General features: G+C 43.5%; 1 protein-coding gene across 2 annotated transcripts in view; it reads left to right on the top strand.

Moving 5' to 3' along the window:
* The window catches only part of trappc8 (trafficking protein particle complex subunit 8), a 104,429-nt gene that overhangs the window by 70,428 nt on the left and 17,969 nt on the right, over positions 1 to 16,032 (top strand). For both annotated transcript variants that reach the window (XM_056276306.1, XM_056276305.1), the window contains exons 18-22: positions 2,695 to 2,800; positions 5,290 to 5,447; positions 11,211 to 11,650; positions 14,690 to 14,843; positions 15,815 to 15,911. In XM_056276306.1, the coding sequence (XP_056132281.1) occupies positions 2,695 to 2,800; positions 5,290 to 5,447; positions 11,211 to 11,650; positions 14,690 to 14,843; positions 15,815 to 15,911 (955 nt within the window). The remainder of the gene's footprint in view (positions 1 to 2,694; positions 2,801 to 5,289; positions 5,448 to 11,210; positions 11,651 to 14,689; positions 14,844 to 15,814; positions 15,912 to 16,032) is intronic.

The raw sequence follows: 16,032 nt of genomic DNA, 5'->3' as shown, positions 1-16,032 counted from the left end.
CCCGGTTAGGATGTGGGTAAAGGTTTTGTGGTCAGACGAGATGAAAGTTGAGCTTTTTGGCCAAAACTCAACACTGCTCATGCCCTAATAAACACCCTCACTACAGGCCACATGGCGGTGGCAGCATAATGCTATGGAGTTGCTTTTCATCTGCAGGCACTGGGAACCTTGTTCAAATTGACTCTGTGCATAACTAGTCCACAGACTTCCGGTTTCTACTGCAGCGGTCATGTGGTATGTGCTATTAACAGTGGCATATTTGCCTGCAAGAATTACCATGGATAAATGTCCACAACATGCACAGAATTGTCAACAAACTTTCACCTGCACCTACCAGCGAACGGGTGAAAAGTTTCAAGTTGATAAGCTGATAACGTCACTGCATCTGTGTACTCATCCAGACTGTCAGTGGCGATCTTAAACATCTCCCAATCAGATTTTTGGCCTGTATGTGGGGATCAGGTGAACCAAGACGCGGTCAGAGTTTCCCAGCGCAGCACGAGGAACTGCATTATATGCGTTTTGGGTGGTGGTGTATCAATGGTCCAGAGTGTTGACCTCTTTGGTCAGATAGTTGATAAACTGCCTGTATTTTGGGAGTTTGTGACTTAAGTTCACCTATTTAAAGTCACCGAGGACAGTAAAAAGGGAGTCCGGGTTGTTTTTGCTACATCCCTGCACCAGCCATCATAAGTATAAAAACAGATCCCTCTACCCTTAGCCTTGCCTGTCAGTTCTGTGTCGTGGCTGGCTTGGAAAAGTTGGAAGATGGGCAGCTGCAGCGCAGAGTCTGGTATAATTCCACTTAGCCAGGACTTGGTGAAGCACAAAGCTGAGGACAGAGAAGTCTCTTGTTTTTCTCCACCATCAGCAGCAGTTCATACAATTTATTGCACATTGGAGAGAAGTATCGCCGGCAGTGCTGCATGTAAACCTCTCTTCCGACAACGCACTAGCCCTCTGGGCGTACTTTCCTTTCCTGCAGCTCACTGCTCGTCCAAGAGCCACAGTTCCTTTCACCACAATGTCCAATAATTCTACAGCAGGAGCAAGAAAAGCTGGGAATAAATCCAGAAGAGTAGATTCCCTGTTGAGGATTTCTTCTCCCATGAAAACTGTCTTGTGTATGGTCACCAGAAACAACATTAAAAAAAAAAACACAAAACGGTGTGCACTAACTCACCGAGGCAGCCATACGCGGCACCATCTTAGATCATATAGTAGCCTACTAGTAGTCTATTAACTAGTCCTCTGCATCTCACCACCTCTGCTTTCTCTTCCCAGGGAAATACTTAAATACATCTGAAAAACATTAGATCTGCTCTCATAACTTGACTGTATATACACCACGGAGGCTATCTTAGGCGGTATATTTGTCTGATTTTTTTTTTTTACCTTTTGTTTTTCAGTCATCATCGATCACCATGAATTGGTGACCTGATCTTTGTAACAAACTTTTAGCTTATTTCAAACACAGTTAATTGGTGGCAATTTATCCTGTCTTTTCCTTGCCAATGTTGTCTGCGCTAGTGTGTAAATTGAGCTTCCAGTCCAGCGGTCTCTTCTTGTGCTAATTGTGTTTGTTGTTCCAACATGAAATCAGTTTGTGTAACTTTACTGTGGAGAGGAACTAAACATTCCCTTTCTTTCCCAACCTTTTGCTTGTATATCAGTGTTCTGGGGCGTATCAAGAACCACTAGAAAAAAGTGAAGAATTGTCTTTTTAAATAATTCTGCCATGGGCGGTCCAGTCCTGCTCTGGCGGCTCATGTTGTTACTGTGGCAGACTTCATGGTAGGATGTATGGGTATGTAGGTGAAACACTGCAGGATGGTAATCTCACTCCCCAATTTTTCCACTGCTGATAGCAGACCCAATGACACCGGACCTTAACAGTACACAGAGTTGGTGTCTAGGTTGCATAGCGGTCTATTCCATCACCTACCACCACAGGGATCACCAGTTCGAATCCGAATGTTACCTCCAGCTTGGTCGGCGACCCTACAGACATAATTGGCCGTGTCTGCTGGTGGGAAGCCAGATGTGGGTATGTGTCCTGGTCGCTGTACTAGTGCCTCCTCTGTTCGGTCGGGGCGCCTGTTCAGGAGGGAGGGAGAACTGGGGGGAATAGCATGAAACTCCCACGCACTACGTCCCCTTGGTGAAACTCCTCACTGTGAGGTGAAAAGAAGCGGCTGGTGACTCCACATATGTATATCAAAGGAGGCATGTGGTAGTCTGCAGCCCTCCCCGGATCAGCAGAGGGGGTGGAGCAGCGACCGACTGCGACAGCTCAGAAGAGTGGGGTAACTGGCCAAGTACAATTGGGAAGGGGAAAAAAAAAAACAATACTCAGAGTTTAAGTTTTACTAATTTAGAAACAGTTCCTGTTTAGAATTTCAGGGGGCATCCCTAGACCTGTCTGTGATCCCGCGCACACCACTGCATCTGATGCTGCTACATATCTATGTACATTACTTATTTTTCTTCTTATCTTTTTTTTTTTTAATCTCTACCTCAGATTTACATCTCTGACTGAACGGGTTTTAGAGTTTGTTTCATGTTTCTTGTGTTTAACGATTTTTAGTATTGTAGTATTTTAGACTTGCAATTTAAAGTACTTTGGAACTATGGTAGTGAAAAGGTGCTATACAAATTTAGTTTGAACCCTCACCCTTCTGATCTCTGTCACAGGCTCGCCTGAAGCTGCTGCCTCGTTTGACCGGCCAGCTCAACATCCTGGGTGTGGCTTACAGTCTGGCCGCCTTCCCCTTGACAGAGGTGGCATCTGGCACGGAGGGTAACATACACACATGCATAAAACAAGACAGCATTGTTGCTGGCGGATAATTGGCTAAATTATTCTACTCACTCAATACACGTCAACCCACACTGATATTGTTTCAATGAATTTTGATTTCTCAAAGGAGTTGCTTAGGTTTGTATTAAAAATATTAAGATGATTGTAATTATTCAGTATTGGTAGATGCACAAATGTCTGTCAGTAAATGTTCGGTCACTAAACACAAAGACAAAATCGATTTTCTTAAGACACAAGAACGACCAAGACGGTCATTATGATCATTTTGGATTTTCAAAGTTTAATAACTTTGTGGGGGAAAAAAAGATACAGAGCTGCCACTCCCTGAGTTCTCCTAAAATTACATATATTTGCATTAAAATTAGTTTTAGATCAATTGCACACAAAAAAAAGAAAAAAAAAGTTATGATAAGATCTACCTAAAATCACTATGGGCAGTCAATATGACTGTCTCGTAATTTGCGCGTGATGGTGTGCGTCATGTCAGTATTTATGACGTGTGTTGGTTGCATCATTTTCTTGGTCCTCCAGTGCAGAGAAATAGTCTAAACTGGATGTTTGATTATGTCCAACATGTCTGGTTACTGACGCCATTACAGACGCACCATGACTACCACTGAGGCGCTGCAGTTTTTACAGGCGTTGGATAGCGGCCATTTTAAATTGTTTGAAAAATAGTATTAAAGTTGTTAAAATGTTAATTGTGGTGTCAGTTGGTTTCATAACAGACATAATGACATATGTAATGCATTAATATCTCAACTGGGTATTTATCTTGACACAATATAGAGTTTAAACACTGTGGGTGGTCGTTATAGGTAGATCTTATAACTTTTTTGTGCAAATGATCTAAAACTAATTTTAATGCAAATAGTATATGTAATTTTAGGAGCATTCAGGGAGCGGCAGGTCTGTACCCCCCCCCCCCCACACACACACACACAAAGTTATTAAACTTTGAAAATCCAAAACGGTCAAAATGACTGCCTTGGTGGTTCTCCAATAAGGACGGGTCATTTAGTGACACAAAATTGAAAAATTCATTCATTCATTCGTCAAGTCATGTCGAACTTTATACAGCACATTTCATACACAGGGCAACACAATGTGCTTTACATAAAGTGACAATACAATCACAACACAATCATAAAATTGCAAACGCAGACAATAAATATGCACATCAAATGGTGTTAGTAGAATTATACAGGACTCCGTGAAGAAAATACAAATATTAAAATATACAACACACACACACCAAGGACTTAGCCATTAGCTATTTTAAAAAGTACGTTTTTTAACCTGCTTTTAAAGGTGTCCAGTGTGGGGGCCTCTCTCAGGTCCTCAGGCAGGGCGTTCCATCGAACTCGGGACGCAGCTTCCCCTGTTTTGGAGATGGTATGAGGGATGTTTCTCGCTGGTTTGTATCTAATTAGCATGTCTTTCATATGCTGAGGTGCAAGGCCATTTGAGTTTGGTATAATGCAGAACTTTATAATTGGTTCTAGTGTTGAAGGGGAGCCAATGTAGAGATGTAAGAACAGGTATAATGTGTTCATACCTTTTAGTTATGGTGAGAACACGTGTAGCCACATTTTGAATTAACTGTAGTTGCCACACACCTTATTTTGGGAGGCCGGTGAATAGTCCATTGCAGTAGTCTAGTCTACTTGTTATAAATGCATGGGTTAATTTGTCACAGTCTGATATTGGTAGAAAGCCCCTTAGTTTTGAAATGTTTTTAAGATGGTAGAAGGCTGATCTTGTGAGATGATTGATATGACTCTTAAAATTTAGATCGCCATCTGAGATTACACCAAGATTCCTAGCTTCACTTTTGCCCTCCAGAGACAGAAAACGAACCAAGATGAGCTGCAATTCTCTGTCTGAGTCTTTGCACCAAAAATGAGTATTTCTGTTTTGTCTTGGTTCGTTTGTAACAGCCGTAGATTAGTATCATCGGTACACTGGGTTAGGGCATGTGGGGGAGCAAGGTCATCAGGAGACAGGGATATGTATAGTAGTGAATCATCTGCATAAACATGGTAATTTACTTTGTGTTTCTGTATAACATGTGGGAGCATATAGAGATTAAATGGTAATGATCCAAGAATCAAACCTTGGGGTACCCCCATACATAATAACCACTTTGCAAAAGTCTCCAATGGACACAAAAGAACTGCCTGCCCTGTAGGTAGGTTCTGAACTGGTTCAGAACCAGGCCAGATAGATCGACACATTTTTCTAATCTCTCTACTCTAGTAAATATTATTATTACAGTTTACATTGGAAGATAAGTAATTACTGATAATTTTGCCCATTTAATACGATTATAGAAACAGAATCAAAATTACAAGATACAAACACACTAGACAGACAACCAGCTCACAAGTCTTCTTTATCTTCAGCAAGCCTTTTGTTTTTGAGCATAACTAACATGTCCCTTTTTTGTTTTGTTTTCTCAATTTTAGGGCATCAGACAGTGGAATCATTAATGGTTAGTGGCAAACAGAACCTGGAGATCCGGGGTCCACGGCTTAATCACACCAAAGAAGATAAGACGTTGGTTCGCCATGGCCTTGACAGGCGTCTGAATCCCATCATAACACCAGCTATGCCCTTGATGGAGGTACTCCTCACTCCAAACATGAATTAATTTACATTCAGATCGACCACAGAAATGCATCTGAGGTAATAAACTTCATAAATGTGGACGGTAACAATATTGTTCCAAAAGGACTGATGGAAGAACATTGTAGGTCAGCCTACATACAGTATGTAAGTAGTTGTATGGAAACTTCACCTTCATTTTTCCCCTTGCAAAAAAAAGGGTTTTGATAAATTAGCATTGTTTGAGGTAACTTGAATCTGCATGTTGGGACGCCCTACTGATGCCATTGTAAAGCAGACTGCCTGTCCGGGCTCCTCTTCACAACCTTCACAATGAGGCAAGTCTGTAAGATACTATGACAATCCATAGGATGATGACAGATACAAAAACAAGACACGGGTTGGAAAAAAAAAGTGGAATTAGCCTTTAAGTATCATATTTATGTTGATGGATTTTGACAGAAAGATTTCAAGAAACAGACTCAGAGCAAAAGCACTTGCAGACAAGGCTAGATGTTGGATAAATCAATATTCTCAACTTCTGCGATTTTTTTTTTTTTAATCCGATTTAGTTGAGCTTCACTATGATATTATTAGTAGGTATATTTACATTCTTCTGTAAGTTTTGTGTATATTAGTCAAAAAACAAAGTATTTTAGGGAGAAAATTGTCAGAAATTATACAAATTTGTAGAAAGGGAATTCTGAGCACTGATCACACTAGCACATTTGTAGAACACACTGAAGATGTGTAGCAAGTTTCACATCCAGTCACATTCTTGGTGTGGAATTTCAACCCTATCACATGTTTGAATTTGGGGATAATATCTCTTGAGTAGACAGCCACCCAAAAAGCTCCCAGTGGGCAGGAATATAGGCGGAAAATTATAACTGAAAGAATTTAACCTTCAGCAAAATCATGATTTTTCGTTTTATTTATTTATTTATGTATTTATTTATTTTGGACAGTAACTACTGGAAAACATTAAAACTGACTTCTACTAGCCTAACTTACATCAGGGAGAGACGCAGGACAGAGGTCCAGAAGCAGGAACATTATTATTTATTATCTCAAAATTCATAAATATTGTTTTTTGAACTTTCTTCTTACGAATTTTATTTCTGCTCATTCTATTTCAGTACCAACCAGTGTAGACTACCCCTGCATAAAATAATATGTGCTGACACTCGTATCTGGTGTACTGCTAGATACTTGTAATACCCTAGTCATCTTGTATCTGGTGTACTGCTAGATACTTGTAATACCCTAGTCTTCTCGTATCTGGTGTACTGCTAGATACTTGTAATACCCTAGTCGTCTCATATCTGGTGTACTGCTAGATACTTGTAATACCCTAGTCATCTCGTATCTGGTGTACTGCTAGATACTTGTAATACCCTAGTTGTGGTACAGCACCCGATGCTGTACCACCACCTTTGGGCAGGAACCTCAATTTTGTTGCATGTGACAATGGAATGGGTCCAAGCACAATATGCTAATTGTCCAAAGATGAGAATACTAAAACATTATGATTGGTTTATCATACAGCAATATTAAAGAGCTAGTGAACCTTTTTGAGCTGGAAACAGGTTGTAGTGACAGTTTCCTGTCCTGTGTGCTGTCTCTTGGAGTGCGGATTGGTAAAAGTTTGTGCTGACTTTGCTTTTGAGACTGAGACACTTGCCATGGTGTTGGTGGAAAAGAGGGAATTTCCAGGTGAAGGTTCTGGTTTAAAAATAAAAGTCCAGGTTTATTCCAGGTTTGGTTTACAAAGTTGTTTCAAAAGAAGGAAAAATAAAAGGATTGGTGTTAAACAAACAGACATTAGCTGTAGGTCTGGCTGCAGCCTCTCTGGCCTAACTATAAACAGCTTTTTGCTCCCAGTTATCCAATACCTGAGTGCTGACAGAGCCTCTTCCTGTAACTTCTTCATATGGGTCTGTAGGGGACACTAAAATAGAGATTAAGGGACACAGGTCAAAACAAACAAAACTAAATGATAAAAAAGATGATTTCCAGCTCAAAATATAACATGTTGCTCCTACACGGTTATTTCCCTGGGTTGGTTGCTTCAACGAAAAATGACGCCAGGTCACACAGCCAAATTGAGGAAGAAAATCTCAGTTGTTTTTTTCTTCTTCTTCTGGGGTAAAATGCACCTTACAGTTATGCACATCCACACCATCATCGGCGGTCACTCGGGGTCGAGTATGGCTGTCCTCCTTCTGGGTCCTCACATGGGCATAGAGGCCAATGCTGGAACTGCATAATGGGAGGGGACCTGTGTGTGACAGCTTTTTATGTGGAGAGGCTGATGTACCTGTAGCCACCACACGGTCCTTGGCAGGGGGTGGCCAGAGTCCAATGGCATTGAGAACAAGATGATTGCAGCCTTCATCCGCCTTCACTGGCACTGTCTTCCGTCATTTCCACCACTGAGGTCTTTGTTGAATTTCACTTATTCTAGAACCTCCCCCCTAGACCTATCCGCCTTGGGTGACCCTACTAGGAGCCAAGCTCCGGACGGCATAGTTCTTGGGATCATTAGTACAGGTAGTCCCCAGGTTACGAACGAGTTCCTTTGAGTCTGTTCTTATTTCAAATTTGTATGTACGTTGGAAGAGTTACATACAGTTCACATCTAGCGTCAATTAGCGACGTTTGTCTTAGTATATAGTATACTCCATCAGTGTCCAACCTCACTAATCCTCTGGTAGCTGAATGGGCGTGAATCCCTACAGCCATGTTCCAAAATCAAGTGGAAGGCCTTCCCAAAGGAGTGGAGGCTATCATAGCAGCAAAGAGGGGACCAAGTCCATATTAATGCCCATGGTTGTGGAATGAGATGTTCAACAAGCAGGTGTGATTTTCAGGTGTCCACATACTTTTCAGTTCAATTCAATTTATTGTCATTTAAAACAATGTGAAGGCACATGTTAAAAATGAAATGAGGGCTGCCTGCAGCTTCATCAAACAGTGCAAGACAGATACAGACAAACACAGTATAAGATATACAGAGATGAAGACCAGAAGCTAAAAATAAGTTAAAAAAAAGAGCAAGAGTACAAAGTATTTAAAAATATCCACATACATTCAGTGGGTAGCCAGGTCCAGGTGGGTAACAGCTTGGGGAAAGAAGCTGTTTTTGAGCCTGGTAGTGTGGGCTCTGAGGCCTCTGTAGCGCCTCCCAGAGCGCAGGAGGAGAACAGTCCATGCTTGGGGTGAGTGGGATCTCTGCTGATGCTCAGACCCCTTCGAAGGCAGCGTTTGTGATAAATGTCTTTTATGGCTGGGAGCTTGGTACCGGTGATATGCTGGGCCGCCTTGACAACCCGCTGCAGAGCTTTCTGGTCTACTGAGGTGCAGTTGGTGTACCACACTGAGATGCAGCTGGTCAGGATGCTCTCTATGGTGCAGTGGTAGAAGTTGGTGAGAATTTTGGGTGATAGAGGGGTGCTTCTCATCCTCCTCAGGCCCAACAATGCCTGCATTGTTGGGCCTTTTTAACAAGGGCCTGGGTGTATGATGTCCAGGAGAGGTCCTCACTGATGTGGACTCCAAGGAATTTAAAGCTGGAAACACTCTCCACTTCCACCCCATTGATGCGTATGGGGGAGTGGCTGCAGCTACTAGACCTCATGAAGTGCACAATCAGCTCCTTCGTCTTCTGTACATTGAGGACCAGATTGTTGGTAGTACACCATGATGTCAGGTGCTGAATCTCGTCCCTGTAGGCCGTCTTGTCATTGTTGGTGATACGGCCAATGACTGTGGTGTCATCTGCAAACTTAACTATAACATTTGAAGGGTGAGTTGGCAGGCAGTCGTGGGTAAAGAAGGAGAAAGGGAGGGGGCTCCGAACACAGAGGGGCACCTCTGCTGAGGGTCAGGGTGGAGAAGGTGTGGTCGCCTAACCTGAAAGACTGAAGTCTGTTGGTCAGGAAGTCCAGGGTCCTGTTACAGAGGGAGGGGTTGAGGCCAAGGGAGAGGAGTTTGGTGGTTAGTTTGGCGGGGATGATAGTGTTGAAGGCAGAGCTGTAATCTATAAACAGCATCCGGGTGTATGTGTTGTTAAGTTCAAGGTGGGTCAGAGCAAAGTGCAAGGCAGTGGCAATGGCGTCCTCTGTAGACCTTTTGGGATGGTAGGTGAACTGATGTGGGTCGAATATGTGTGTGTGTGTGTGTGTGTGTGTGGGGGGGTAATGTTTTTGATGTGAGCCAGAACCAGTCTCTCAAAGCACTTCTTGGCAGTGGGGGTGAGTGCTATGGGGTTGGTAGTCATTCAGACATGTGGGTGTTGATTTCTTGGGGACAGGAATGATAGAGGTGGTCTTAAAGCATACCGGGACTATGGATTGGGACAGTGAGAAGTTAAATATAGTTTTGGTCATATGTGTAAGAAAAAAAAAGCCCTCTCTCACCCATGGGGGGATTTTTTACAACACACACACACACACAAATCTCATTTTAACTGGTTTAACCTTTACGTCAAGTAATTACTTCAAAGTTCTTCTTGGAGATATGGCCCCTGGGGCATGCAAAGTGGTAGGTGTATCATGGGTCCTTGATTATTCATCCTAGGACATCAAAACCGTAAAATAAATTAAGTTTTGATACATAAAGGGAAAATGGCCCCCTCGTCCAGCCAGTGAATCTGAGTTTGTCCAACTTCTCACCTAAAATCCTCTCGATTGGTCATAAGTTGCATCATATTATTCAGTACTCACAATACAAAATACAATGCAAGAGTCTGCCGTCATCATGCCAGTGATTTATTCTTGTCCACGTCTTGCCTGGTCGTCATATTGTCTTGTCTGGTTGTCATATTGTCTTGTCTGGTTGTCATATTGTCTTGACTGGTTGTCATATTGTCTTGTCTGGTTGACATGTTGTCTTGTCTGGTCGTCATGTTGTCTTGTCTGGTTGTCATGTTGTCTTGTCTGGTCGTCATGTGGTCTTGTCTGGTCGTCATGTGGTCTTGTCTGGTTGTCATATTGTCTTGTCTGGTCGTCATATTGTCTTGTCTGGTCGTCATATTGTCTTGTCTGGTCGTCATGTTGTCTTGTCTGGTTGTCATGTTGTCTTGTCTGGTTGTCATGTTGTCTTGTCTGGTTGTCATGTTGTCTTGTCTGGTCGTCATGTTGTCTTGTCTGGTTGTCATATTGTCTTGTCTGGTTGTCATGTTGTCTTGTCTGGTTGTCATATTGTCTTGTCTGGTTGACATGTTGTCTTGTCTGGTCGTCATGTGGTCTTGTCTGGTTGTCATATTGTCTTGTCTGGTTGTCATGTTGTCTTGTCTGGTCGTCATGTGGTCTTGTCTGGTCGTCATATTGTCTTGTCTGGTCGTCATGTTGTCTTGTTTGGTTGTCATATTGTCTTGTCTGGTCGTCATATTGTCTTGTCTGGTTGTCATATTGTCTTGTCTGGTCGTCATGTTGTCTTGTCTGGTTGTCATGTTGTCTTGTCTGGTCGTCATGTGGTCTTGTCTGGTGGTCACATTGTCTTGTCTGGTCGTCATGTTGTCTTGTCTGGTTGTCATGTTGTCTTGTCTGGTCGTCATGTTGTCTTGTCTGGTTGTCATATTGTCTTGTCTGGTTGTCATGTTGTCTTGTCTGGTTGTCATATTGTCTTGTCTGGTTGTCATATTGTCTTGTCTGGTCGTCATGTTGTCTTGTCTGGTCGTCATATTGTCTTGTCTGGTCGTCATATTGTCTTGTCTGGTTGTCATATTGTCTTGTCTGGTTGTCATGTTGTCTTGTCTGGTTGTTCTGTTGTCTGCCAGGTCTTCTTCCTGCAGTTCCCCACTGCTCTGCTGTGCGGTGAGATCAGAAAAGCATACGTGGAGTTCAGCAACGTCAGCAGTGTTTCACTGTGTGGCCTGCGGGTGGTTTCCACACACCCAGATTTCTTCACCTTTGGTGGGATGCCGACCACTCCCCACACACCCTTCAGCTCGGCTGTAGCCGAGAACTGCTCCGCTTACAAAACACAAGCCACTTCCCCTCTGACCCAGCCGAGCTCCGCAGCGTCGGTCATGCTGGTGTCCCCACAAGAGTTCTGCCAGACATCTGGTGTGGTGTACATTCCCGTGGAGGGGGGGACACTGCAGCCAGGACAGTCCACACAGCTGCCGCTCTGGCTGAGAGGACCAGACCAGGAAGGAGTACATGAGATCAATTTCCTCTTCTATTACGAGAGCGCCGAAAAAGGAGGCAAAAAAAGGTACAGTCTTCCAAACAACTACACCAGGTAGGGAAGGAGGTGTCTCAAGAGTGCCTGAAAGTTTCGATGTCTAGCATCCTACTTTTCTTCTCATCGATGAGAAAAAAAACGTATATTAGGATTTGTGGGAAAAACATGGAACTTTTGCCCCTGGCCATAAGTCAGCATACACAGCTACTGGAACAGAAGTCAGCATACACAGCTACTGGAACATAAGTCAGCATACACAGCTACTGGAACATAAGTCAGCATACACATACACAGCTACTGGAACATAAGTCAGCATACACAGCTACTGGAACATAAGTTAGCATACACATACACAGCTACTGGAACATAAGTTAGCATACACAGCTACTGGAACATAAGTCAGCATACACAGCTACTGAACATAAGTTAGCATACACAGCTACTGGAACACAAGTCAGCATACACAGCTACTGGAACACAAGTCAGCATACGTAGCTACTGGAACATAAGTTAGCATACACATACACAGCTACTGGAACATAAGTTAGCATACACAGCTACTGGAACATAAGTTAGCATACACATACACAGCTACTGGAACACAAGTTAGCATACACAGCTACTGGAACATAAGTTAGCATACACATACACAGCTACTGGAACATAAGTTAGCATACACAGCTACTGGAACACAAGTTAGCATACACAGCTACTGGAGCATATGTTAGCATACACATACACAGCTACTGGAACACAAGTTAGCATACACAGCTACTGGAACACAAGTTAGCATACACATACACAGCTACTGGAATAACTTGGTTTCAAAGTCAAATCAGGAACAATTTATTGTCATCACATTCATGTACTTGTGTACACTAAAGAGACGACATTTCGTTTCTCCCAGCCCACAGCAGTGCAACACAAAAGACAAAACATCCAAAAACAACACCATCAAAAACATACAAAACCAGAGAGAACAAAGCAAAAAAAAAAAAAAACCACACACACACAGTCAACAACACAGTCCATTCAGTAATTTGCAGCACAATTCAAAAATGTCACTGTCCAGGAGAACCAACGCCAGCCAGGATGACTGTCAGAACTTCTGGTCTGCATGGGCTAGCAGTTAGTTTAGCCTGCCCCGCGTCCTGTCAGACCACCCTCAGCATTCCCTCTCAGGCGCAGCTCCGGTCAGGGCCCACAGGACGCAGCAGACCAGACTCCCTCAGCTGATCCAGCACCAGCTCTCCCAGCCAGACACCTTTGACACACCTCCTCGCACTCCGCATGATGACACACAGATGCAGGCAACAACACTGCACAGCTGACACTAGGCGAGGCCGCCGCCAGACCACCATGGTGTCATCTTGGTGTTATCTTGTTTATATAAAAATATTTAGAAAATTAAATAGATAAAAATAAATAAAAAACAAAGCACGGCTATCGGAGCGATCAGGGTTTATTGTGTCATTCCTGTGGCCTGAGTGAGGTGTGGCAAGATTAACTGGAGTTGGTCCCCGGGCGCTGCACGGCAGCTGCCCTCTGCTCCTGGCTCACAGCTAGGATGCGTTAAATGCAGAGAACAATTTCCCCACAGGGATTAATAAAGTAATACAATAAAAATAAATGAATCGCTGATGAGATAACGATGCCACAGAGATGCAACACACAAGGAAGACACACCGACTTCATTCCTCCATGTAAGATGGCGTTGTTGCTTGGCATCAAGATTTCCCCTGCTGCTTGTATCGGCCATGTGGTGGAGGTAGGTGTGCACACCGTTCCCACCGCCTGAATTGAGCAGCTCATCTGGCGTATGTGCCGGCCGAGACGCTTTTTAAATGTGTACTAACTCCGCCTACCTGGTGCACCACAGGTGTAGTGGTCCGCATCATCGGTGTGGTAACAGTGTGGACCCACACACTGCCATGGAGCAAAGGACAATCAGTGTAGTCTAGCCCTCTATGTCTGATGCAGAATCACAGGACGAAGCAGAAGCCTACATGGATGTCTTTATGACTCATGTGCAGAATTAGTTGTGTAATTTTCATAATAAATGTCTGAACACAACCAGTAACCACGGCAACCTCCAACCCGCTGTTGGTAGCTTTTACCATATCTATAGTGACAGTTACTGTTTTTTTTTTTTTTTTTGTGGATTCCCCCCCCCCTCCCTCTTTTCTCCCCAATTGTATCCGGCCAATTACCCCACTCTTCCAAGCCATCCAGGTCTCTGCTCCACCCCCTCTGCTGATCCGGGGAGGGCTGCAGACTACCACATGTCTCCTTCCACGCATGTGGAGTCACCATCCGCTTCTTTTCACCTCACAGTGAGGAGTTTCACCAGGGGAACGTAGTGCATGGGAGTTTCACGCTATTACCCCAAGTTCCCCCTCCCCCCTGAACAGGCGCCCCGACCGACCAGAGGAGGCACTAGTGCAGCGATCAGGACACATACCCACATCCGGCTTCCCACCAGCAGACACGGCCAATTATGTCTGTAGGGTCGCCGACTAAGCTGGAGCTAACATGGGGATTCGAACCGGCGATCCCCATGTTGGTAGGCAACAGAATAGACCGCTACACTATCCAGACGCCTAAATGACAGTGTTTAGAATTTGGATTGAAAGTAATTTCTAATACTTTTTAGATAGCTACTGTTACGTACATAAGACCCCAAGTTACATAGTTAGACGGCCATTGTGGGTTTGGGTCTCTAGTGGCTTTACTGTAGCATATTCCAGTTGAATTTGATACCACATTGTTCATGTTTTGGGAAAACAAGTCCTTCCCACTCATGCTCATTTAAAAAAAAATGGCACAAACCACACACCAGCCACTGCAGATAAGTGAAATGCTTAGAATGAATTTCAGTGATTTTTGTTTCATATTTTTCATAATAATGAACATTATGTGCTGGCGTTCAAACTTTTAAGAAGTTAACTAATTTGAAGCACATTCCTCTTTTCTCCTCATCCTTCTCTTGTCTTGACATCTCTGCCTCTCTCTCCATCTCCCTCTCGCTCTCTGCCTCTCTCTCTCTCTCTCCATATCTCTGTCTCTTAGTCACAGGGTGTTGCGTCACACTGTGTTCATCTGTGCAAGTCGGTCACTGAGTGTGTGTGCGACAGCATGCCGTAGCAATATCCCACCAGCGGAGAGCAGGGAAGAGGAAACGAACAACATGCTGGTCTTTCTCGATGTGGAGAACATCAACACAGTGAGCTGCACCACAACACTGCTGTGGCTGACATCACGAGTCCTGTTAAACATGCCTGATTTCTGGAAATACACACTTAGTCACTCTAGTGCTCTCTCTCTCTCTCTCTCTCTCTCTCTCTCTCTCTCTCTCTCTCTCTCTCTCTCTCTCTCTCTCTGGCATTCAGTTTCACTGCTACGTGGATGACACCCAGCTTTATCTATCCACCAAGCCTACCTCCACTCTGCCGCCCACTCCCTTTTCTGACTGCTTACTAGAAACTAAATCCTCGTTTTCATACCATGTCCTCAAACTTAATAGTGATAAAACTGAGGTCCTCCTAGTAGGTGCTAAATCTACTTTGGCTAAACCTGATAGTTTTTCTCTGACTATTGACAATCCTATAGTTCCTCCATCGCCTCAGATTAAGAGTCTGGGTGTCATCCTGGACAGCGCATTATCTTTTGAAGCTCACATCAACAATGTTACTCGGTCTGCATACTTATTATTATTATCATTATATCATATAAGCTTAGATAGCCATGAAAACATACACGCTTTCATGTTTTTAATCATCTCTTCTTTCAGATAGAAATCATAATTGACGGCCATTCTACATACAGGGCTGCAAAATTATCACTCTTATCAAGCAGTACCTGTGGACATCACAAGTATTCTGAAAGCATGTTCTTGGCACTGTCCTCAGATGGAGGATGTGTCACTTTGCCCAGAAAGTATTCCACACTCTGTTACCAAATAACCATCAGTTCTACACAGTAATGATACCTGCTCCCACTGCACATACTTGTGTGCAGCAGCAGCATTTGAGAGTGTTTGCATGCACAGATATGCATGCATGCAGACATACACACACCAGTCCCGTGCAGTGGTTTATACACGCAGCTTTCTGATTATGAATGATACACAGTTATGTAACAAAATGTTGTCTTTGTCTGCCTCTTTCTCCTCCTCCTCTTTATGTCTCTGCTCAGAGTGAAGCTGGTGTGCGTGAGTTCCACATCGTTCAGGTGTCCAGCATGAGTAGACACTGGCAGCTCCAGAAGTGTATCAACCCAGCCAAAGATAAAGGTTTGACACACACAGAACCTCATGCTATAGGCTTTTTTACATTGCTCATGAGCAGAGCATGCCAACTGACCAATCCTAAGCTCTGCCCCTTTTTCACATGCTCTAATCACAATTGCCCTAT

The sequence above is a fragment of the Lampris incognitus genome, chromosome 3, assembly GCF_029633865.1.
Source record: "Lampris incognitus isolate fLamInc1 chromosome 3, fLamInc1.hap2, whole genome shotgun sequence".
In the NCBI taxonomy this organism is placed as follows: Eukaryota; Metazoa; Chordata; class Actinopteri; order Lampriformes; family Lampridae; genus Lampris; species Lampris incognitus.
This window is presented reverse-complemented; position numbering and strand designations above follow the sequence as displayed.